The sequence below is a fragment of the Brienomyrus brachyistius genome, unplaced genomic scaffold, assembly GCF_023856365.1.
Source record: "Brienomyrus brachyistius isolate T26 unplaced genomic scaffold, BBRACH_0.4 scaffold65, whole genome shotgun sequence".
Taxonomy (NCBI): Eukaryota; Metazoa; Chordata; class Actinopteri; order Osteoglossiformes; family Mormyridae; genus Brienomyrus; species Brienomyrus brachyistius.
The window spans coordinates 1,495,401-1,521,909 of record NW_026042340.1 but is presented as its reverse complement, the minus strand read 5'-3'; the positions used below and the strand labels follow the sequence as shown (position 1 = coordinate 1,521,909).

Below are 26,509 nucleotides of genomic sequence, written 5' to 3'. Positions count from 1 at the left end.
TATATTAATTTATTGCTTGTTTGCTTCTCATTCAACTTATTATATAATATACAAAACCTTGGCGTTTTAGTACCCTTGTAGCATCTTGTTGCCCTGAGACAACAGACCAAAATCTGGTGGGGGGGGCTGGGGGGGGACACATTTTATGATTAATATTTTATCAAGGACCCCCAAGCTCCCTAAAACTAGAGTAAAATATTTTTTTCCTCCTAAAATAAAAATTCATGCCATAGAGGGTTAAAGAATTTTTTCTATGTAATCTGTTCACAGTTGAATTTAAGTTTGATATTCAAAATGAAGTGTAACTTGGGTCTTAATGAGTTTGAGGATATTCTTTTAAGTACGTGGCACGTTGAAAAGATAGATCGCAATTCACATCGTGGATCGAGATTTTGTGTTAAAGGATCGTGATGTGATTTTTTTGGAAAGATCGCCCACCCCTAGCTGCACCGCTTACACGATGAAACACCCCGGGATCCTGGGTGGTGGCCCCCCACACTGAAAAAAATGAGCTGATTTTACTCAAAAATATAGATGGCAATTTCGAATCATCAATACAATTTCGAAACATTCGAAACAATGTTTCGAAACGGTTCGAAAAGTTTCGAAACACTAGTTGTGCACAGCCTGCTGGCAAAAACCATGACAAAGAGATGACAAGGAGTACAGAGAAACGACCCAAGACTTTGTGGAATGGTGCCAACTGAGCTACCTCCATTTTAACGCTGGAAAGACCAAAGAAATGGTAGTGGATTTTTGTAGGCACAAACGTCCTCCACCCACACCAGGGGATGGACATTTAGATTGTTGACTCCTATAAGTATCTGGGTGTTCATCTGAACAATAAACTGGACTGGACCCAAAATACAAATGCTATTTACAGTAAAGGTCAGAGCAGGTTGTATCTGTTACGCAGACTGAGGTCCTTTGGAGTGCAAGGGCCACTCCTGAAGACCTTTTATGATTCTGTGGTGGTGTCAGTCATCTTCTATGCTGTGGTCTGCTGGGGCAGCAGCATCTCTACTGGGGAGAGGAGAAAACTGAACAGGCTGATCAAAAAAGCCAGCTCTGTCTTGGGAGGTCCCCTTGACTCAGTGGAGGTGGTGAGCGACAGGAGAACGTTAAGCTACATTCCCTGTTGGAGGACATCTCCCACCCATTACAGGACACGCTGTCAGCACTGAGCAGCTCCATGAGCGACAGACTGCTGCATCAAAAGTGTGCGACAGAGATACCGCAGGTCTTTTCTTCCATCTGCCTTCAGACTTTACAACAAACAATAAGCACATACCTAATCCCATGCTCATATACTCCCACACATATACTGAGACTGTTCTTATGTTATAATAGTCGTTTTATTCCTGCTAATAACGTGTATATATACATACACACATTTATTTATCAATCAACATAACCTACATTACATTTATACTTTATTTTCGGTATATTGTACAGTTCTTGATTGTATTGTATATATTGTATTTTATTTTATATTTCTTATTTTCTGTTGTTTCATACTACTGTTATTGCTTAAGGACTTTCTGCATTCTGCTTATTTCTGTTGCACTGTCCACTTTTCTGCTGTATAATGCAAATTTATCCCGCCCGTGGGACTAATAAATCTTATCCTATCTTATCTTATCTTCAACTAGTACGAATCATAAAAAAAGATTATTAATGTCTGCTGTGTATGGTCTGGTCGCAAAACCTCTTGCACTAATATCAGAAGCAGAGAAGAGGATGTTAGCAATATTATGAACAAGTCTGCACGTCCACTTCAGTGGCCTCTATAATGGAGCATATTTAGCCACCGGCTCATTCCACCATGCTGTGCTAAAAATGCCCCTGGGGATTATCGCTACCCGAAACCGTCAGACAACTGGTGACCGACATCATACTTTCTCTAGACGTTTCACTCCCCATCCATAGCCATAATACGTCAGGAAGCATCCTCTCTTGTTATAATACAATCCAGTGCCTTGTGTTCTAACTGCACATAATTTATTTGCAGATGATTATTATTCTCATCTTTAAATATTCACGTTTAGTCTTACATTGTGCTCCTCAAGATTTTAGATCCATTTGTGTACTTTTTAAATCTGCTGCAGTATATTTACTTTGCTCGCACCATGTGTACAGTCTTTGTACCTTGTCTGTTTCGCATTATCTGCATTATTTGCATGTTTTTATGCACCAGAATACCCCCCAGTCAATCAAAACCTAAACTGGCTCTTGTATCATTTATAGAGATAATTTGTTCCCATGTTTGTGTATTGTTAAAACATAATTTCTGTATTTACATAACATCCGAGTATTGAGTGTGCATAGTAATCAATTAGCTATTGAGGTTATAATACTCATCCTATCTAGCTTTGTGTATGTTGTGCAGGTTATAGGCATAGTTTAGCTTTAATTAATTTGTATAGAATAGAACAGTGGGGTGGCATGGTGGTGCAGTGGTTAGCACTGTAGGGAGGCGGCATGGTGGTGCAGTGGTTAGCACTGTTCTCTTACAGCTCTGGGACCTGGGTTCGAGTCTCTGCCTGGGTTACATGTGTGTGGAGTTTGCATGTTCTTCCCATGTAGTCGTGGGGTTTCCTCCGGATACTCTGGTTTCCCCCCACAGTCCAAATCATTCTGAGGCTAATTGGAGTTACTAAGTTGCCCATAGGTGTGCATGTGTGAGTGAATGGTGTGTGAGTGTGCCCTGTGATGGGCTGGCCCCCCATCCTGGGTTGTTCCCTGCCTCGTGCCCATTGCTTCCGGGATAGGCTCCGGACTCCCCGTGACCCAGAAGGATAAGCGGTTTGGAAAATGGATGGATGGATAGAACAGTGCAAAAATACAGTTTCAGACAAAAGTCTTTGTCTATGTTAGCAATGTTGTAAGTATATGTAGTGTATGTGTACTCTAGCTTTTTGATTTATGTTTCTAACTGAATCTAAGCAAAACCTTGATATTACAACTACCAAAACTATACATCCCTATATATATCACTATATATATACTTATGCCTAAATCACACTAACTGCTAACCTATTTCACTAATACAATTGGATTTCAAATAATAACAATCACCAAACTACTCGCTCAAACCAACAATGCCACAAACACCCAACACGCACCGATTTTTTTTTCCCGGGGTTTTTCATAGGTTTCTATTTCTCGCCGTGAACAATGACATGACCGTCAAATGACTGACGATTCGAAACATTCCGTAAACTCCTTATCCAGACAGGAGGTTTTGGACGTCTTTGGAACAGATCGATCCTGGGTGCCGAAATTGCCATCTATACAAAAATATAGTGCACCATTTTTTGCACCCATGTTTTTAACTATACTCAAAATTTTAGGTAACTTGTACTTAAAAAACTTAAACTGACATTAAATATATATATATATATTTCTCCAACCTATGAAATTAAGCAGGTTCATTTTGTCAAAAGACGTCGGTGAGCACAATGGGAAGGGAAGCAGGGGAGTCCGGTAATAAGGGTAACAAGGGATGGATTAGGAGAAACAACGCAGAATACGGGGAGAGGACTGGCAGCAACGTGAAACTGACGTTAATGACAGGACAAGAATTTTCTTGTCCAAGTTGCCCCTATGACGTAATTTCAACATGGCGCTCAACAGTAATTCGATTTTATAAATCTTTAAAAATGTTTATTTTATTAAATGTATTAACAGTTATAAATGTAACTGCACGTGTTCGATTTAGAGAATACCATATCATAACTGCAAACAGTATCCTAGCATGCAATATCAGATTTTTACCAGACTTGTTAGTGGCTTTGGTTTGTTTGCCTCTCGAAAAAAAGAATATCGCTATGAATGTACTAAAATATTTTGTAAAGCTTTTAGTGTGTTTTGATTTGTGTTTCTTGTTTGTTTGTCTCTCGGAAAAAATAAACTTACTCCAAAACTGCTAAAATATAAAGCAACAACACACAGCAGCCTGTTCATGGAGGCAGCCATGTTTGTTCCGAGATGTGGTAGCTCGAACGGGAGATTGTCGGACGTGATGTCACTCAACTCAGAATTTCCAAGTTCCAAGAGAAAAACGAACACACCGTAGGGAAACATACTCTAACGCAGACTGAAGCTGATGACACTGGGATTCCACACGAGGTTAACGAGGGGGCGTGGTACAGAGGAGGGTCGACATGAGCTGGGTGTGACACATTTAGGTTTTCTTAATATTTAAATACAAATTTGAGTAATAATCGGAGTTATTACTATCACCACCATGACCATTACTTTAATTACTACTGTTACTACTGAAAGTAATAGGTGGATGTTAGCATGTATAAAATTGTTTTAAACATCACAACACAAAGTAGAAGTCTTCTATTTCAAATCTGTATTTTTTATTTTCTGAAAATACAAAATGGCATACAACCTTTCCTTTAACAGTCAATGAAAATAAATGGTATAAAAATACACAAACAGAAGCAGTTTTATTCTGGCAGCCATTACACTGAGGAATAAATTATAGCTATTTATATTGATTTATTTAATTAATTAATCATTATTTGTTACTGATAGTAGTGTTTTTACAGTTTATTGTTAGAGATGGACAACGCGTTGTGGCATAATGAATGATATGTGTGTTTTTTGTTTCTCCTACTTGGGTTTGTGTGCGGACTCTGCTGAAAACAAAATTTGCCTTTGGGTAACTTGAACTTGTTTGATTATGTTTGAAGTGCACTTTGCATTCTGGGAGATACCCGGTACCGATCCCTTTCTAAGCTCTACTTAGGCAGTTTAACAAACAGACTAGCAGCAACACCGTCCTCCACCCCCCTGCTCAATGGGCCTGTGCGGTGTCCCTTGATCTCCACGTAAAGGAAGATCATCGACGGCTAAGAATCACACAACGCCACCGATGTTTTTAATGTAATATTGATTTTTTTGAATTTGCTGAGGACCAAGTAGAGATGTGACGTATCTCCTGTCACCTGTCCTCTATGGAATTCTGTCCACACGGAGGGGGGTGTAAATGAGCCTGACTGCATGCCTGTCTGTGAAGCCCCCAGTGAAGTACCAGTGCTGCTTTCCAGTTCCTAACACCGATCATGACAAAGGCGTCCTTCTCATTGAAAGCAGCACCGAACGCCCTATGAGGAAACACAAGCCTGCATCGACCTTAACGGAGCACTGAAGCCATGGCCGTGACTGATACCGAGCAGCAGGAAAGCCCCCCCTCTACCTCCAATAAGGGGACAGGGAGATGCTCTGGCTGGGTGAGGGGTGTCCTCATTTAAGGCCTCTGGCACTGGGACATGTTTTGAGTAAGTGTAGCTGGGCTCAGGGGTGAATTAATGAACAGGCTCACCTAGGCTGCAGCCCAAGGGCCAGAATGATCAGGGGTCCCTATTGGCTGATTAATTTGTTTGTTAATTATAATTTTTTAGCAGTGATCCTTTATTGGTCCTTTACTTGTGTGCGAGTTGGTGATTAGTTAAAACTGAATGGGGAGACCAATTCTAAATGTATCTCTTTTTTGGCACTCTTTTTATGTCCTGTTTGAATCTGCCCCTCTTTGTACAGTTATCTGTGGTCTATGCTATCTACGGTAAATTTGTCTCGAGTGCACAATGCGGATGCAGTGGACATGCACTGGATCAGAATGTATTTAAAGTTGCCGCTGTTGTGATGCCTTTATTCAGTGAGGTCTCTGTCGTTTTCTTTCTGCATATGACTGATGTAAAATTGTTAGCTTGCCGGTTTGTTGTCCCCCTGATAATGGCTGTCCTCGGTCACAATGGCCGCAGCTCGTCCCACCTCGTCCCCGGGGCTCGGCCACAGCGCCACCTTCACTCAGCGGGTTGCATTTGCTCCTGGTCTCAGCGTAGAATACTCCATTACATGGAGTCTCCTCACATTCTCTTTGACTTTGTAGAAATTATTTTATAGTTAATAGTACTGTTAATTGCAATTAATTGGTCATTTAGCCTGGGTGTCTCTAGGCGATTGCTGATTGTCTGCTTCAGACCTACTGCAGACACACATTTGACTTTATTTTCCTTTACTTATATCATGAGGCCTATCAAGCAATACCTTCATTTCTGGGCCAAATGTAAAATGAATCAGAGCAGATGATACATAAACTAGGAATGAATCATTTGTCCTGTGAGTTTGTCTGTTTCCTAAGAAGGTGATTCATCCAACAGAATCCAGTGAGCTTCACTCATTCATGTAACAGTTTGTGGACTTACAAGCTTTGTGGATAATGAAAGAATGATTTATTTGTACTTCTGCCACGCAGGCAAACATGTTTCTAACTTTACGTAATCAAGTCTGCAGGTGCGTTTGTTACTTGGGTTGCGGTCGTTATCTCTAAAGTAAAATCAAACTGTCCGCAGCTTCCCAGTAATACAAATGAATTCATCAGTAGCCGTTAGTGGCACTTTCTTAACCACAAACGCAAACACTGCAGTCAGTCCTCTCAGGCTGGGTCAGGACATAGAAGCGTAAACTGCGTGTCAGAGTGTGTAAGTTTTCCTGCTTTTCAGAATCAGAATCAGAAAACTTTACTGATCCCGGAGAGAATTGCTTATGCGATGACTGCCATAACACACAACACAGAGACACAAGAACAATATCAAATAAAAAATAAAATAGTCTAGATAAAATCTAAATAGAAATCTGTAGAAAGAAAACAACCATAATATGAATAGAAAACACTTTAGAAAATCAGTAGTAGTTATAATAAGTACTATTAAGTAATATTAAGTGAAATTAAATAATGAAAAGTAATATTGACCAGGTAGTAATATATTACACATGAAAACTATTGAACATAAGATATTGTGAATAACTGAGTGATTTAGTTCCCATTTAGAGAACAACGGTGATATTGCACATAATAATGTTAATGTTCCAGCACCTGGTAAGAACATTGCACAGTGTTGCACATAGTAGACTGACGAACATCCTAGCAAAAATAATGCACAGTCTTCCACACAATGATAGATTTTAACCCGTAATAAATATACAGCAAGAAGCAGCAGGCTATCACACGGATTATTGTGTGGGTGTGTGACTAAGGGAGGAGTCTGATGGCGGTGGGAAGGAAGGATTTCCTCTGGCGTTCAGTGGAGGAGTTTAAGCTGGTGAGTCTGCGGCTAAAGGTGCTCCTCAGCTTGTCCACCACACTGTGGAGTGGGTGATCTACATTGTCCATGATGGACTGAAGTCTGGACAATGTTCTCCTTTCAGCCACATTTCCACGTTGTCCAGTTCCTCACCCACCACTGAGCCAGCATTCCTGATTAGTTTAAGTCTCTTCATGTCTGCCACCTTCATGCTACCATCCCAGGACACTACAGCATAGAAGATGGCACAGGCCACTACAGACTCATTGAACATCCGCAACATGGTGTTGCAGACTCTAAAAGATCGGAGTCTATGTAGGAAGTACAACCTACTTTGACCCCTCTTGTATGTGACCAGAGAGTTCTTAGACCAGTCCAGCTTATTGTTAATGTGTACATCCAGGTATTTGTAGTCCTGAACAATCACCACATCCACCCCTCTAATGGACAGGGAAGTGACAGGAGATTGTGATCCTCGCAAGTCCACCACCAGTTCTTTGATCTTTTGGATGTTGAGCTTCAGCTGATTCAGCTCACACCAGTCCACAAAACTGTCCACAGCCATCCTGTATTCCAAGCCGTCCCCACCCTTGATACATCCGACTATTGCTGAGTCATCTGAGAATTTCTGCAGATGGCAGCCCTCCGCATTGTATTGGAAGTTAGAGGGTATCGGATGAAGTTTTCAACCAGCAATAATCGCACCTCGGTTAAACCTCATAGACTATGATCTTGCCACTGCGCAAAGACAAATGTCATCATGAATATGCAGACCCTGAAAGGCAGAATGTTACGGCAGGTGAGGAAGACTCCTTGTCGCTTCTGTCCTTTGATATATCCTTTATCTTCACTTGCTACCTTGTTACCGCGTCTGTGATTAGGGGACATCTCTAGACTTTTTTCTGTTTAAAGACCCGCTTCCCTGTCGCCCCCTGAAGGAGGCCTTACCCGCACCCTAGCATAGTGCTCCAGGTCCAGGGACGGATTATGGGTTGTGTGGGCCCCTGGGCAAAATGTTTGCGAGGCCCACCCCCCACCACCACCACCACAACCACAACCACCACAATTCAAGGGCCCTTGGCAGCCAAACGCCCTCCCTATAGGGTCAGGGGCCCTTGTAGGCAGACGATCAAAGAATGTAGGCCCTCTAAAATAGACAAATGAAAATATATTGTTGATAAGCGTTGCAAATTGTTTTGGGCTAGGGGCCCCACGGGCCCCCTGCACCCCAAGGGCCCCTGGGCAGCGGCCCCGCTGGCCCGGTCCGTAATCCGTCCCTGTCCAGGTCAACAAACTTGCTTCCTAGAAGTCACCTGTCTCATTGAACACGAGAAGAGCCCACCTGATTCGCTCATGGCCTCCCCCAATGACAGTGTTACGGCCTCCACTTGAGGACACCCAACCCGTAACATTAACCAACGAAAAGAGTCCTTATGCAGTATATTTCAGGTTTAATAGAGACAAAATATCAAAATAACAAAATTATACATATAACTTATTACACATAAGACTGAAAGTTTCAAAAGGCTTTAAGACCATGTACGTACACACACATACACAGGCATGTGTATATTCAGATGTGTATATTCATGCCCCTATTTAATTCCTCTGCTTCACAGCCAGATGCTCTGAATAAAGTGAGCTGTCAGAGAGCAGGAGGAGGAGGTAAGGAGAGCGTAGTGATTACAGCTGCTTTTCTGTGAGATCAATGAAGTGAGCTGTCAGAGAGCAGGAGGAGGAGGTAAGGAGCGTGCTGATCACAGCTGCTCTTCTGTGAGATCAATGAAGTGAGCTGTCAGAGAGCAGGAGGAGGAGGTAAGGAGCGCGTGCTGATTACAGCTGCTCTTCTGTGAGATCAATGAAGTGAGCTTTCAGAGAGCAGGAGGAGGAGGTAAGGAGCGCGCTGATTACAGCTGCTCTTCTGTGAGATCAATGAAGTGAGCTGTCAGAGAGCAGGAGGAGGAGGTAAGGAGCGTGCTGATCACAGCTGCTCTTCTGTGAGATCAATGAAGTGAGCTGTCAGAGAGCAGGAGGAGGAGGTAAGGAGCACGCGCTGATTACAGGTGCTTTTCGGTGAGATTAATGAAGTTAGCTGTCAGAGATCAGGAGGTAAAGAGCGTGCTGATCACAGCTGCTCTTCTGTGAGATCAATGAAGTGAGCTGTCAGAGAGCAGGAGGAGGAGGTAAGGAGCGTGCTGATCACAGCGGCTCTTCTGTGAGATCAATGAAGTGAGCTGTCAGAGAGCAGGAGGTAAGGAGCGCGCTGATTACAGCACGTTGCTGTACCCACCACCTGACAAACCACCTCAGGAATGAGAACCTGAGCGCAGCTGTGCGGCGGGTGATACCTCAGCACCACACTAATCCGAATGGAATGGAGAGCAGCAGGAGAACCCAAAACGTGCTGGGAATCCAGCTGGGAGATGCCATCAAAGGACGCGAGCGTTTGCTGGGCTCCTGAGTGTTCAACAATTTGCTCCTGAGCGTTCATTGTGTAATTGGAACAATATGAGTATGACAGCCAATCAGCAAAGGCCCCTGGAGACCGAGCCTGGGGAGGATGTGGCAGTCGACAACCAATCAGCAGAGGTTCCTGGGGACCCAGCCTGGGAAGGACCTGTCAAATTTAGAAGCCTGATGCTCATGTCTTAGGATCTATGGGATGAAAGAACAATACAGCAGTTTAAGGCACGCATTTCATCTAACTCCGTACAGAAAATCACCTCCAGACATCCAGACAGGACATCAAGGGCCGTGCTGCATTTAATCGTAAGCCTGTTAAGGTATAGAGACCTTCATAAATGTCGAGTTTTGCAAGAACAATGAGGTCAATCCTCTTTGAAAGCTGCCAGCTGGGAAAATATGTTGGATTATTGAACAAGACATACAGTAATAACTGCTTAAACAAGATGATTTATCAGTCTGTTTTATAATAATACACTCGTCTTTCCTGAATAACCCCTCACTCTGTTGAATACAGTGATCTGATGCCCATTGCTAATGTATGGGGTGCAGCACTTGATACACACTCACAGGATGCTAATTCATTGCATTGAGATTTCGGTTCACTTACATTGTCTTCATATTGTGTGCAGTAAGTGTAATAACCAGAGGAAACCTGGTAATCTACTCAAACATGTCTAGGTCTGATTTAGGCATGGAGTAAAGGCAGGAGAAAATGTTATTTACTGACTCTCAAAGTGTTCTCTCATCGGTAACACTTTACCTGAGGGGCACAAATAATGTAGCATTATGCTGTTAATTATGGATTAATTAACCACAAAAAACGTCTTAGTGACCAGCTTGATTTTGTCCGTAAATATGGCCGCTGCACACACAGCATCTAACTGCTGCTGTCATGGATTTTTAAGGGTCGCCGGCAGGAAACGGCAACATCACGTTTATCTCGAACGGGGAAGTGCTGAACTTCAGCGGCGCGATTTCTGTTCCTGCAAAATATATGGATGATTTATAGCTCATAAAATTCTTGATTTTTTATTATGAAAGAACGTAAATGACTGCTAATTACAAACTGGAATAAATAGAAGTGTCCCGTTAAAATGGAGTCATCATGGTATTTTATAAATAACACGCATAGATCCCCTTCCTTATAATTTAATTCTGAACCTCTTATATTTAGTAATGTATGTTTTGTCTCCACCTAGTGGCATCCCTGAAAAGTACACATTGTTTCCGGAAGGATCGCTTGTTCTGTGAATTGACGCGTCCGGTGGATGTAAGAAATATGGCAGCAGCTTGACAGAGAGACATTATAACTGACTGCAGTCACTGTATAGAATGTTAATCTGCAATTGATAATAAATCCAGTGGTGGGTTGCTTAATGGATGCCTGTGTATATTCTTACACATCTATTATTAATGATAATGCATGTAGATACATTTAGTGGCTTTTGCCAGTTGGGGATGGGAGGGGGCAATGGATTCAGTATCTATCTGGGGGGGGGGGGGGGGGTAAGGGTGCCTGAGCACCTGGCCCTTCTGTCTGAAGGGGGCATAGCCAGACCTTTTACTATGGGAGGGGGGCAGACTAGACCCAGTGGATTCACTGGGGTGTCAATGGGGTGAAACACAAACCCAGCATCCAAAGAAACTGAGAATATGGTGAAAATGACAAATATCATAAAATGTTGGCCCCTCAAGCCAACAAAAAGAAAAAAAGTACATATACATGAATGTCTCTCTCTGGTTTTCTTTAGATAATGTGTCACACATCTAAAACAGCTCGAATAGAGACTCTGTAGCCTCATTTTCCATTTCATTCTCGAACACGTGGACACTGTCATGAGTTACATTAATTACATTTTAGTCCGAAAGAAAAACTGTTATATTGCATATTTATTCAACTCATTTTGTCAAACATACATTTCATAGTAAAAAGGATTATAAAAAGGTTAAAAAGCAGAGATTTTATCTTTTTGCCAGGAGAACCAGCAACACATCACAGTGACACCGAGGAGTTTTTATAAACCCGAAACCCAGGATAGAGGGACTCAGTAAATGAGGAGGTGAATCTGTGTAGGAGGGTCAGTCCATCAGAGGAGACTCTGTAGAAGGACAGAGCACCAGCCCCCCAGTCCAGATACACTCCTACTCTGCGGGAGCCTGAGGGCCATATGGAAATGAGAGTCTGTTTATCATTGTGACAGACAGAGTAACTGTCAGTATAACAACACAAACTCCATGACTTGTCCTTGTATCCAAGCACACTTTCCCACTCTCCTTTCCTCCAGATTCCTTTATAAGTCACTCCTATATCAGCTCCACCTCCATCCCACTCAGCCTCCCAGTAACAGCGGCCAGTCAGACTCTCTCTGCACAGAACTTGGGGGCAGAAGTCAAATCTCTCTGGATGATCAGGATATGGCTGCTCTGCCCCCCATGTCACCTTCCTGTTCCCCCCTGACAGAGACAGGCGTCTGTTTGCTGTGTTGGGGTCCAGCGTCAGCTGGCAGGAGTCTGTAGGCAGGAGGAAGAATTATTAATACCATCAGGCCGCCTGTACTTTATGTTTCTGTACAATATAAAAACAGCGCAGCTTCCCCGAACGAAGCGGGAACCGAAGTTTATGAAACATCTCAGGAAATGTCGGACGGCGCGCGACGCAGGTGTTATGCCGAAAAAGGCATCCCTGCCGTAGAATGCATGCCTGTCTCGGGAGCGCGCACCGCTGAAACAGCGAAATAAAGCTCTTTTTTGTAATGCGTAGAAATGATCGTTTCTGTTTACGTAAACTCATAAAACGCACGTAACACATCATATGACATTGTATTTCGTTAAAATACAGATATATAACACAAAACAAATAAAATAGGTCGCTGATCTGAAAATGGGTTGTTACTTAATGGGCTGTGACATGCCTGTTAATATCGATTCAAAAGTTCAAAACAGCAGACATGTCAGCATGTCTGCAGGTTCTTCAGCAAGGCTCTTAACCCCCAGCTTTCTGTTTGTCCCACCAGATGGCTGCTCTTTGCGAACAACTTACTCTGTAAATAGGGAGGTGTAAACACTCTCTCAAATATAGGCAAGTTAACACTCTCTCAAACATAAATTCCCAAAGGCACTTGATGATGGGAGTTGCAGAAATGCGGCATGTGCAAAAAGAACAAATGCAAAGGATTCTGTTTCTGTGAAATTAAAGATGTACAACTATATCAGAGTATATTTTAACCATCTTACACTCCCACACAAACACAAAGACAATATGAACAGCTATAAAGTATTTGTAAAAAATATCTTTAAAAATGTATAAATGAATCGATAGTGTTTTGGTGATGATTTGATGTTTCGTTTCTCTCATTTGGATGTTTGTCTAAAATGACACAGAAACTCACAGAAACACAAACATGGAAATCCATCTACACACAGTGTAAAAGGCCACACTAATCACAAAACCTGTGTGAATACAACCATAACATAGTATTAATGGTATTATTAATAAAACATGCAAACACACTTACATCTCTGTAAGCCTGGTCTGGTCCTGCACTCTCCACCGTGATCCACACTATAGGAGAAGCAGAATGACATAGTACTGCTGCATCCATTTATTTATTGGTGCCTCTTCTTCACATACATGCATAAGTATCTGTAGCGTGTCAGACACACACTCTGTACTCACTTCAGCTTCTCCAGTTTACAGCTGGGATCCTCCAGTACAGCAGAGAGCAGCTTCACTCCTGAGTCTCCTGGGTGATTGTAGCTCAGATCCAGCTCTCTCAGGTGTGAGGGGTTTGACCTCAGAGCAGAAGCCAGGGAAGAACAGCCTTCTTCTGTGACTCTACAGCCTGACAGCCTGCAGAGAGATAGACAAAAACTCCCCAATAAATAAGATCACCTCACCATTACAAGCATTACTTTTAAATAAAAGTGACTCCTCTAATAAACATTTCAATAATCACATGAAATTCACAACACTTTCCAAACATTTTATAAGAACTTATACTGCTCAGAACAAGGACCAGATGCAGTTGATATAGAATTATTTTTAAATAATCTAGACACCCATATTAACCAATGAAATAGCAGATACCCTTGATGCACCATTAACATCAGAAAAACAACCAAATGCCTAACAACCAATCGCCCAGACTGGATGGTTTCCCTACAGAAATCTATAAACATTTTTGGGATTTATTATCTCCACTCTTCAAAAGACAAATAGAGAAATTAAACATACATCACAAATCCCATCACAAATGAGTACAGCGACCATTATAGTGTTATTGAGACCTGACAAATACCCAAAACAACCCTCCAGTTACCGGCCATTACAGTGTTATTGAGACCTGAAAAAGACCCAACACAACCCTCCAGTTACCGGCCATTACAGTGTTACTGAGACCTGATACAGACCCAACACAACCCTCCAGTTACCGGCCATTACAGTGTTATTGAGACCTGATAAAGACCCAACACAACCCTCCAGTTACTGGTCATTACAGTGTTATTCAAACCTGATAAAGACCCACACAACCCTCCAGTTACCGGCCATTACAGTGTTATTGAGACCTGATAAAGACCCAACACAACCCTCCAGTTACCGGTCATTACGGTGTTATTGAAACCTGATAAAGACCTAACACAACCCTCCAGTTAACAGCCATTACAGTGTTAATGAAACCTGATAAAGACCCAACACAGCCCTCCAGTTACCGGCCATTACAGTGTTATTGAGACCTGATAAAGACCCAACACAGCCCTCTAGTTACCGGCCATTACAGTGTTACTGAAACCTGATAAAGACCCACAGAACCCTCCAGTTACCGGCCATTACAATGTTATTGAGATCCGATAAAAACCCGACACAGCCCTTCAGTTACTGGCCATTACAGTGTTATTGAAACCTGATAAAGACCCAACACAGCCCTCCAGTTACCGGCCATTACAGTGTTACTGAAACCTGATAAAGACCTACCACAACCCTCCAGTTACCGGTCATTACGGTGTTATTGAAACCTGATAAAGACCTACCACAACCCTCCAGTTACCGGTCATTACGGTGTTATTGAAACCTGATAAAGACCTACCACAACCCTCCAGTTAACAGCCATTACAGTGTTACTGAGACCTGATAAAGACCCAACACAGCCCTCCAGTTACCGGCCATTACACTGTTATTGAGACCTGATAAAGACCCAACACAGCCCTCCAGTTACCGGCCATTACAGTGTTATTGAGACCTGATAAAGACCCACAGAACTCTCCAGTTACCGGCCATTACAATGTTATTGAGACCCGATAAAGACCCGACACAGCCCTCCAGTTACTGGCCATTACAGTGTTATTGAAACCTGATAAAGACCCAACACAGCCCTCCAGTTACCGGCCATTACAGTGTTATTGAGACCTGATAAAGACCCAACACAGCCCTCCAGTTACCGGCCATTACAATGTTATTGAGACCCGATAAAGACCCGACACAGCCCTCCAGTTACTGGCCATTACAGTGTTATTGAAACCTGATAAAGACCCAACACAGCCCTCCAGTTACCGGCCATTAGAGTGTTACTGAAACCCGATAAAGACCCAACACAACCCTCCAGTTACCGGCCATTACAGTGTTACTGAAACCCGATAAAGTCCCAACACAACCCTCCAGTTACCGGCCATTACAGTATTACTGAAACCTGATAAAGACCCAACACAGCCCTCCAGTTACCGGCCATTACAGTGTTACTGAAACCTGATAAAGACCCAACACAGCCCTCCAGTTACCTGCCATTACAGTGTTAATGAAACCTGATAAAGACCCAACACAGCTCTCCAGTTACTGGCCATTACAGTGTTGCTGAAACCTGATAAAGACCCAACACAGCCCTCCAGTTACCTGCCATTACAGTGTTAATGAAACCTAATAAAGACCCAACACAGCCCTCCAGTTACAGGCCATTACAGTGTTAATGAAACCTGATAAAGACCGAATACAACCCTCCAGTTGCCGGCCACTCTCAGTAACGGATACAGACTTGAAAATCATTACAAAAGCTCTCGCCACTCGGTTACAGACAGTCATTCCTACTATAATCCATCCTGATCAGACAGACTTGCCTCAAACAACATCCATAGATTATTTAATTTAGTCAGCGTTGCTCAGCATGGAGTCACGTGGGATGGAAGAGAAGGATGGCAGCACACTAGGAGAGCTCCTGACAGACCATCATTTAATCTCATTATTTGGTAACACACACTTCATTTTTAGGGTAATCTCTGAGCATTATATTGCAGTTAAGTACTTTACTACCAATAGCGTTAATTAGCAGTGAAATGTCAAGCAGTGCCAAAGCAAACTTTTTTCAAACCATGAGCAAGTGAAGGAAGCCCTTAATGAGAAACAACATGCCTGACAGCGACGAGCCTACTGACAGCGACGAGCCTACTGACAGCACGAGCGATAACAAGGTGATGGAGGAGATACGGAAAATGAATGCAAGGCTGCAGGACGTTGTCGCGATTAAAGAGACAACAAAATAGCTGAAAGACGCAATGGACAGCATGCAAGTTAGGCTTGGAGAAACAGAACAGTGGATATGGGATATGGAGAATGTAAACGCTCAAATGGAGGAAGATGCAGAGAAACATAACAAGAAGTTAGAGACTCTATGGAAACGAGTGGAAGACCTTAAAAACTAGAGCAGGAGAAATATAAGGCTGGTGGGATTGAAACAAAACAAAGAGCAGACAGGCAAAGTGATGCAGTACGTGGAAAGAATCACACCAGAGGGGCTTGGCCTCACCGGCCAGGAATTTGAGACTGAACGTGCACATCGCTCTATGCCTCAGGGCCCAGACCAAACAAGCCACCGAGGATCATTTTGATTCGCTTCCTGAGCTTAACAGCCCGAAACAGTGTTATAGGTGTCCAAGGAGAAACGTGGGATCAACTGGGAGGACTGTCAGCTGTCCTTCTTCGAGGACCTGATGAGGGAGCTGGTAGAGAAAAGAAAATGGTTCAAGCTGGTGAAAAGAAGCCTACAGGGGCTGTATGTGAAGCACCGATTGGTATATGTCAGGTTCTGTGGCGATCGCGCTGGTTAAGACGGGGTGATCGCTCAGGCAGACGAACGGGCAAAGAGCAGGCAGGCAAAGTTCGGGGAGAACGGGGATTTATTCGAGGATACAGGGAGCAGGAAACATCAGACTTCGACTAACAACTAACATCAATGACAGACCATGAACTAAGGAGGCAAAACAGGGACTGAAATAGACAAGACAGAGCAAAACAACAAGGTACAGCTGGGTACGATCGGGGAAGCACACGTGGATAATCAGGGGGGCGTGGCACACACGAGGATCGGATGAGCTGGGCGTGACAGGTATACATTGCCACGCTTATTTTCACATGGAAAGGGAAAAAGAAATCATTCAAAGATTGTAAGGAAGCAGCGGATTTCATTCAGAGAGATAAATAGAAGACCATGGATTCCGCAATGGACTTTTGAAGTGTGTGTGAAACTATGAAAACAAGGTAACTTTTATGATGAGTGCTGTCGGGGCTGAAGCTGGGTTGCCAATAGCAACGCTCCTCATGGACAGGGTGAAACAGTCGAGGGTGAAATCAGTTAGTAAAGGGAGGGGTAACGTTACTGAGCAGCAGAATGTTTGATGCTGCTCCGAAGGAGGAGAGGTTTGTTCTGTTTTATTCTGGTTTGATTGTTTTACGACAATATTGAGTAGATATAACGAATGATGTAAGGATTGTTTTAATTTACTGTCCCACGTTTCTTTGCTTAAAACTATGAAAGTTGACTTATAACTGAAACCACAGAGTAGTTATATTATTGTGGATGGTGGCTAGCAGATACAAGAATGTATTAACTCATAATCTAATCTATCAGGCTACAAAATAAACTGGCATAAGTCAGAAGGCATGCCAGTATCAAATACATGTTACTCGAGTGACATTATTTAATTTCAAATGGGTTCCATCAAACATGAAATATCTCGGGATTCGATTAACTCCAACCTTGGAGCAAATTATGCTCTTGAACATAGAACCACTCCTAAATAAGATAAAAATAAATCTGGAAAAGTGGGGAAGATTAAAGCTCACTTTATGGGGGGAAGTTAACGTGATCAAAATGGTGATTGCCCCAGAATTCAATTATGTTTCTGTGATGCTACCTGTTGATATATCACCAACATTGCTTAAGAATTTTGACAATACCATTAAAACTTTTTTTTGGGAAAATAAAAAAACCAAGGAAATGTGGTGATCCAGAGATATAGGAGGCTTAGGCCTCCCTAATGTTAGGCTGCATAACCTTGCATTTGAAATGGCCAGATTGAGTGAGCATTGGAGAGGTGCAAACCTGGATCAAAATGGAACAGGAGTTGGTCACACCCTTCACATTTTTGGACATTCTCTCACATGGATCAAGGACTGATGGATGTAATTTCTCCTCAAACCCAGTATTGGCTCATTCTAAGTCAACCTGGAAAGAGGTACACAGGATATGTAAAAGTATCACACTTAAGACAATCCTATGTCTCTCTATGGCACAACCCAGACATACGGATTGGGAAAAGGACCATTTATTGGGATCACTGGCTTAAGAAAGGGATTCACAAGACTTGTATTTAGATGGAAATTTTATGTCTTTTTCTGAACACATGCAAAAATATGGTTTGGAGCACAAAGGGAACTTCAGGAAGTATTTACAAATCAGAGACTATCACTAAGGGTAAATTCATTCAGGGTAAGAACTCAGTGTTAGACTTTTTGGACTTACCGAGTACAGCGCACAGGGAATCCAGATTCTATAAATTCTTCACTGGGCTATCAAAAGATTTGTGCAACAATCTAAAGGTTATTTGGCAAAGAGACTTACAATGTATATTCAGGGAGGAGGAACAGTTAAAAATACTGGAAAATATGGGAAAGTCCATATGGGAGGCTAGGGGTAAGTTTATTCAATATAAATTAATACACAGGTTTTATGTTGTGCCTTTTAAACTGCATAGGATGGGCATTTTGGTCAGTAAGCTATGATGGAAATGTAACACAGATGTGGGAACATTTGTACATGCACTCTGCGGATGTAAACTGATACATACATTTTGGGAAAAAGCTCTGGAATATATGGGGAAAGGGTTGGATATGACAATACCTAAGTAACCAAGTACAACAATACCTAAGTCACCAAGACTGTGCCTGTTAGGGGACCATAGAGAGCAGCCAAGGACATCGAAATATGACCTGGCCGTTATAAAGGTGGGGGTGATTCTTGGAAAAGTACGTCCCCCCCCCAGAACTTAAGCAATGGTTGAACCTTATGTCAGAGGTAGTCTTATGAACAGATGTTAGCCAGAATCAACAATGAAAATGAGAACTGCTGTGTATTTAGAGTATATGTACTGCTGTGTATTTAGAGTATATGTACTGCTGTGTATTTAGAGTATATGTACTGCTGTGTATTTAGAGTATATGTGCTGCTGTGTATTTAGAGTATATGTGCTGCTGTGTATTTAGAGTATATGTACTGCTGTGGCTGGTGAAACATTTAGATTTTTGTTTTCTTTTTCTGTGCTGGTTGGACACCTGAAATGGAGACATGATGGTATAATTGTATAACACCAATGCTGTCTATTCTGTTCTGTTTTTTCTTTCTTTCTTATTGTTTACATGAAACCTCAATGAAAATTCAATAAAAAAAAATATTGCTCAGCATACCAATCCTAAAACCATGATTACATCATTAGATGCAGAAACGGCATCTGACAGTCAGGTGGACATTCCTCTTTAATACATTACATAGATTTGGCTTCGGATAGTCGTTCACCCACTGGGTTAAAATACTGCACACCTCACCCAAAGCTACAGTGTCACAGATGGGGTGACATCACCTGCATTCACACTCCGACGGGGAAGACGGCCTGCCTGCCCACTCTCTCCTTCATTGTTTGCCATCTTCATAGAACCACTTGTGGCAGCAATATGACAGAACAGTGAAATAAACAGAATTCAGACCAATAACTGAAAACAAAATTACGCTATGCAGACGATATCTTGCTGTTAGTACAAAACCCTCAACCCTCACTACATGAAATTAAAATTTTGTTAATACTTTTTCAAAACTATCAAACTACACAATAAACTGGAAAAACCCACAATATTCTCACTGTCTGAAGATACTTGGGATTCTGCTGATCAGGATGGTCCATTTCACACCGGAAATATCCGGTACCTGGGTATCAACATCTCCGCCAGGCTGTCAGACTTGTTTACCCTCAACTACACCCCCTTACTCAAAACAATAGATTAATCTCCCACTCTCACTAATAGGACCCATTTCAACAATCAAAATAAAAATTCTCCTCCAGAATAATTACTATTTCTCAATGCCTCCTATCATGCTTTCAGAAAAAATGTCAAACTCTGAACTCATTAACATCACATTTTTACTGGAAGAACATAAACCCAAAAATCAAACATTCCACATATAAAAATTAATCTCAAGGTGAATTACAAATTCAGATTTTTCTTCATTATTACTTAACAAATCAACTGCAATACTTAACTAAATGGTCACACTACGGTAGTAACAGCAGCTCATGGTTACAGCAGGAGTTGTACTGTAAAAATCTCAGTCATGCAAATTTACCCTGACTCAATATTTCATTAAAGAATCATAACTGCTTTAACAATTCTGCCATTTCCACAACATTGACAGCGCAGTGGAAAGCCATTAAAATCACTAACTGTACTCTCAGACCCTGTAAATACACCCAAATCTGGAATAATCCGGATTTACTACTCCACAATCTCACTATTCAGTATCACTAACAGGAACAGAAAGCGATTATACATCTCCACCTCCTTTTCAATAACAGTCATTCCATGACATTTGAAGACTTAATCCATAAATACAGAGTTGAGAATAGGCAATATTTCTAATATTTACATATTGAATCCAGCATCAAAACCAAAATGAGCCAAACAAAAATACACTTAATCCTTCAAAGAGACAAAATTCTCCAAGTAAAAAATGGAAAGAAACTAACCTCTAAAATACATAAAGCTCTATCTGCGACAGATACTTTGATATTTGTACCAAAAATTAACTGGAATAAGGACCTTAACTTTTCCCCCAGCTCTGATTTCAGGATGGAAGTCTGCAACAACATATTCACAGTGACAAGAAATACTGGCCTTCAGCTCAGTACAGAAAACATGTCAATCAATATGAAAGTTGTCGGCACTGATAAAAACATAAGAACATAAGAACTATACAAACGAGAGGAGGCCATTTGGCCCATCAAGCTCGCTTGGGGAGAACTAAACTAATAGCTCAGAGTTGTTAAAATCTTATCTAGCTCTGATTTAAAGGAACCCAAGGATTCAGCTTGCACTACGTTATCAGGAAGGCTATTCCATACTCTGACTACACGCTGTGTAAAGAAGTGCTTCCTTAAATCCAGCTTGAAATGTTCTCCCGCTAATTTCCACCTATGGCCACGAGTTTGTGTATTTAAACTAATGCTGAAGTAACTATTTGGTTGAACAGCATCCAAACCTGTTAGAATCTTATATACCTGGATCATGTCCCCCCTCAGTCTCCTTTGCTTGAGACTGAACAGATTTAGCTCAAGTAACCGTTCCTCGTATGACATTCCTCTAAGACCAGGAATAATTTTTTGTGGCCCTACGCTACACCTTTTCTAAGGCCACGATGTCCTTTTTAAGATATGGTGACCAAACCTGCGCACAACATTCTAGGTGAGGTCTCACCAAGGAATTGTATAATCTTAGCATTACCTCCCTGGACTTAAACTCCACACACCTGGAGATATACCCCAACATCCTATTGGCCTTTTTTATTGCTTCCCCACACTGGCGAGAATGGGACATGGAAGCATCAACATACACACCAAGGTCTTTCTCATGATCAGCTACATTTGTACACAATGCACCGTGGGTGTAACAGATAATTAACTGCATGCTCTGTGGGCCTGTATACCTGCTCACAGTGCGCCATGGGTGTCACAGATGATTATCTGCATGCTCTGTGGGCCTGTATACCTGCTCACAGTGCACCATGGGGGTCACAGATAATTATCTGAGTGGCTGCGGACAAGGGGGGTGGAAAAAGCTTGTGGACAAGGCTGTAGGTGTAAAAAATTCTGCACTACTCAATGGAGTTCTCAGAGATAGTATTCATAGCTTGGGTCCTTATTGAGCTAGCATTGGAAATTCATTGCAGAGTCTCAAAGCACTTATGTAAGTCGCTCTGGCTAAGGGCGTCTGCCAAATCCTGTAAATGTAAATGTAAATGTAAATGTAGGTGTGCTGCTATCTTTGGAGGCGGAGGTATTGGAGATCGGACAGGCGTTTGCCGTGTCCTGCCAGCGGAGGATAAGATGCCAGCTGCCAGATGGGGGAGTGACGTCGAAGATCATCTGTGTTCCCAATCACCACCGTTCTGGGAAAATCCTGGTTGTATTGTAAATCCCAAGTGAAGTTTCAAGCCGAGGTGTACAGAGACTGCAGTTTGGCACTGACTGGGACCTCGGAAAGCTGGGATCTTGTGTCTTCCTGTGTCCCCTGAAGACAGCGTAGGATGCTGATGCCGCCATCACCATAGTGGGGGGGGGGGATGAGGATCCTACCAATGAATACTAAGTTTTACTGATTTATTTTGTGCGGGGAAAAGGTGAGGCAAGGCGGGAAGTGTTATTGCTTCCCTTACCCGATCGGGATTCCCCAATTAAGATTTTTGAGGTGCTGGAGGGCCTCTATGGCGAACAAGCTACAATAGGACAGCTCCGTGCCCGGTTCTTCACCTGTAGACAGCAGGTTGGGGAAGAGGTGGGGGGATTTGTTCTACAGTTGCGTGAATGTTTTGCCAGGTGGCGAGGGAAAGAATCGAGGATTGGTGGTGAGGGAAATGAGGATGAGGAGATGTTGTGCTTCCAGTTGGTGGCGACCTCCGTCCAGAGGCTGTGCAACAGGAGCTTCAGAAATTATTGCGCTGTAATCCGGCGGTGACGTTTATAGATGTGAGTAAGGAGGCGAAAGCCTTAGAGTAGGAACAGGATTGTGGGGTGGAAGAGGCTAGTGCCCGGAGGACTTGTGTGCTCCCCCACCCCTGCTCCAGGCTTGGTATAACCTGTAGATGAGTGGCAGGAAGTTAAGCAGAGTTTGAAGACTGAAGTATTAGCAGAGGTTAAGGAGCAGATGTTGGCCCTCGAGGATAGTATCTTAGGGGAGATATGTCAGCAGTTCTGGGAGAATCAGCCTTCCCTACCGCAGCTACTGTAGAACCTCAGGGGGTTGGACATATAGTTATGTCCAGGAGGCGTAATGACCCGAGGCGCTGTTGGGAGAGGGGGCCAAAATGGACGACCCATCTGCCTGCATTGTGACCGGCCAGGGCATATGCAGAGAGATTGTTCTCAACCGCTATCACCCCAGGATTTTTAGTTGCCTCGACTGCCGTTGGCCAGGTGGTCTGATTCAAACTGGACCCTCCCTTAAGCCCGCATTGATTGGGCAGTGTTCTGAAGTGGTAGTTGCAGTTCAGTGTGTGATGATCCCCTGCGTTTTGGATACAGGGTCACAGGTGACCCTGTTCAGTCGGACACTATTTGAATGTTATTTGTGTCAGGAGGAGGTTCATGGGGCAGAAGGGATTTCATGGCTGTCATTAAAGGCTGCTAATGGGCTTAAGTTGCCTTATGTGGGCTATGCAATATTGGATTTTTAGGTGGGGGGAATCAATGTGCCTGCCAAGGAGGTGGTTATTGTGGAAGATGACTGTTTGCAGTCGGATTATGGGATCTTGGGGATGAACGTGATTAACCACTGTTGGGAAGGGCTTTTCCAAAATGGACATCCAGGTCTGGCTGCCTTTAAGTCGACTATCTCAAGAAGAGTGGGGGAGCCGTGGGAGAAGGCCTTCCAGGTGTGCCGTCAGGTGCAGTTATCCCGATCTTTTGTGGATTTCCAAGGGACGGTGCGGCTCCAGCAACAGGACTCAATTTCATTGGCACCCTAGACAGAGACTTTGGTCTGGGTTCGTGTTGCCCAGGTCACTGGACACTCAGATTGCTATGTGATGGTGGAGGACCTGGGTGGGGAGGCTCAGGAGTGGCGGGTAGGTCGAGCTGTTGCTCAGATGCGGACTGGCTAGTTGCCCCTCCAAGTCTGTAATCCCCATCCTTACCCAGTTGAATTTCCATCCCGTAAGCCTTTGGCCCGGGTTGTTCAGATAGATCCTGTTGATGTGCAGGGCCAGAAGCAGCTGGTCCTCCAGTATAAAGGGGAGTGGGAGGTAGAAGTGGATATCTGGCCGGTCAGTGTTGAACAGACAGGGGACCATCCAGCCTTGTCCCTGTAAGGAGAGCGGTTGAGTGGGGGTCAACAGTTGATGAACCTGCTTCGTAGATGGACCCACATCTTTGTGGCCCATGCGGAAGATTATAGGCAGACCAGTGCTGTGTTACATTCCATTCCAATAGGTGATGCCCCTCCAGTGCGAGAGCATTACGGGCTAGTTCCCCCAAGCTTGCATTTAGAGCTACGTACCCTGTTGCAGGGAATGTTGGCCAGCGGGGTGGTGACGAAGAGTTCCAGTCCTTGGTCAGCCCCAGTGGTCCTTGTGAAGAAGAAGGACGGTAGTTGGTGTTTTTGCGTGCATTACCGCAAGCTCAATGCGGTCACGCATAAAGATGCCTTCCCTCATATTGAAGAATCCTTGGCAGGGATGAGGAGTGCGATGTGGTACTCTACGCTGGATTTAGCCAGTGGTAACTGGCAGGTGGAAGTTCATCCCCAGGATAAGACTGCTTTTATGACACCCATGGGCCTTTATCAGTGGGAAGGATGCCGTTTAGTCTTTGTGATGCACCTGCTACCTTCAGCCGCGGTATACGGAGCCTGCAGTTGGGCACTGACTGGGACCTCGGAAAGCTCAGATCTTCTGTCTTCCTGCGTTCCCTGAAGACAGCGTAGGATGCTGATGACGCCATCACCATAGTGGGGGGAGGGGGGACGCCAGCACTGACTTATGAATTGGTCATATGAATTGAGGTTGTCTTAGGGGCAGATCCGGTTTTGTGTTTTTATGTACTGGTCAGAAGGGCTTGCCAACCAGTATTAAGTTTTACTAATTTATTTTGTGTGGGGAAAGGGGCGGGGGAAACTTATGCTAAGGGTAAGGCTGCTGTAGCTACTGTTGTCTGTTTGTCTGTAACTGGGTCTGTGGTTTGATACTAATCTACAAGGTTTGTGAGGTGTGGTATATTTGCACGTGTACGTTAGATTGCTGTGATGTGTTGTTCTCACTTGCTGCGTAGTGTGATCACTCCCATGGTAATTTAGGAGTGTTAATTCTGTGGGGGAGGTGTGTACTCAGTGGGAGAGGTGTGTATATATGGCATGTCCTCTCCCTCCATTGTGGTGGGTGATATTCTGCTTCCCCCGTATATTAAATGAGGTCGTTTGTGTGTTAATAAAAGATTGTACCGTTCTGCTTGTCCTGTTGTATTGTCTGAGGCTCGGGAGGAGGTAAGTTAGTGGGTGGGATCGCGAGTGACGTGACAAAAATACATTTAAAAATAACGATTTCTTATTAATTATTTTAATATCATTAATAATAAACCATTAGTACATTTAATTATAATAATATTGTCCTGCGGAGTGGATACAAAGGCGCTGACGTCAGAGTATGGGGTTTAATTACAGGTAAGGCAGGCAAAATGCAGATGGACAACACAATGATCGGACTGGGGAAACAAACTGAAATGCTGACTAAATACTATATACTAAAGACTGATGACAACAACCAGAAAGAGCTGATCACAAGGGATTCCACACAAGGTTAACTGAAGGATCAGACGATCCGGGCAGGACATGTTTTTTTTTTAACTTTACGCATGGTTTGGATATATTTATTTTCTTACTTTACAAATTACTGTTTTGATAAATGTGCTTAGTTCAGTATATGCTCTTCTTGTTTTATCCTGTTCATTTTGTGTTTAAATGCTAAAAAAAATAAATAAACATATTTAGGTGAAATTTTTTTGGGACCAGGAACCAATTAATTGGTTTTCCATTATTTCTTATGGGGAAAATTCGATCAGAACTCAAACTATTTAGGATTTGAACCTGTATTCTGAACGGATTAAGTTCGAGTTCTGAGGTACCACTGTATTCATAAATCATTCATAAATATCATGCATGTATACCTTTACATCCTAGCATCCCTTAATAGCTGTAATATACATTAATAATAAACATTGTATAATAATAACAAACATTATAATTGTATAATCATATAATGTTAGTTATTAATGTACATTAAGGCTGTTAAGGGATGTTAGAATGTTAAGGTGTACTTGCATGCTGCTTATGAATGTTCTATGAATGCATTATGAAGGTGCCCTGAATGTTCTATAAATGCATAATTAATGCATTATGAAGGTGCACTTAATATAAAGCATTACCAAATAAACTAAGGCTTGCATGTGCAGCTTTTTAGCGTGGTTTGCCCTATTAATAATCTTCGCTCTGGCGGTGATGAAGTGAGCTCACTGTGGTGCCGGTGGACATGCTGAAGCATGTTCATTGTGCTATTTGTGTATGTTATCGGTCTTTTACAATGTCTGCACGCAGTTTTTGTCTTGTCTGTGCCTGTCTCGCCGTTTTTGTTTGTGATTACCCCAAAGCTAAAATGCTGCCACACCACCGATTTCAGATTGGGGGGAGGGGGGGTATCCTCAATTTCAAATTCGCTCCCCATCTCATGTTCGGTCAAAACCAAAAACTAATGTACGACGTCGACGTGAATACGCAGTGACATCTGACGTTGAACCGACGTCGTGAAATTGTAATATTACACCAGTTTTTCTGTTAAGTAAAGTACTGTGATTCATGAATAGTTGCGATT

The 26,509-nt window shown here is 42.8% G+C and overlaps 2 protein-coding genes, 1 long non-coding RNA gene and 1 other non-coding gene across 4 annotated transcripts in view; 1 reads left to right on the top strand and 3 right to left on the bottom strand.

Annotated features, from left to right (window-relative positions):
* Nucleotides 1-26,509, top strand: part of LOC125725351 (RAB11-binding protein RELCH homolog) — a 181,042-nt gene that overhangs the window by 97,866 nt on the left and 56,667 nt on the right. The gene's annotated exons all lie outside the window — the stretch shown is intronic.
* LOC125725375 (U4 spliceosomal RNA) lies at nt 7,703-7,850 on the bottom strand. The gene has a single exon (XR_007387462.1). It is a non-coding gene; the product is annotated as a U4 spliceosomal RNA (small nuclear RNA).
* LOC125725332 (protein NLRC5-like) overlaps nt 11,439-26,509 on the bottom strand; it is a 554,938-nt gene continuing 539,867 nt past the window's right edge. The window contains exons 26-28 of the mRNA XM_049002177.1: nt 13,243-13,416; nt 13,082-13,128; nt 11,439-12,077 (exon numbers count right to left, since the gene is read on the bottom strand). Of these exons, the coding sequence (XP_048858134.1) occupies nt 11,560-12,077; nt 13,082-13,128; nt 13,243-13,416 (739 nt within the window). The 3' untranslated portion in view covers nt 11,439-11,559. The remainder of the gene's footprint in view (nt 12,078-13,081; nt 13,129-13,242; nt 13,417-26,509) is intronic.
* LOC125725358 (uncharacterized) lies at nt 13,973-14,873 on the bottom strand. The gene is made up of 3 exons (XR_007387451.1): nt 14,748-14,873; nt 14,245-14,300; nt 13,973-14,132 (listed from the first exon to the last, which is right to left on the bottom strand). It is a non-coding gene; the product is annotated as an uncharacterized LOC125725358 (long non-coding RNA).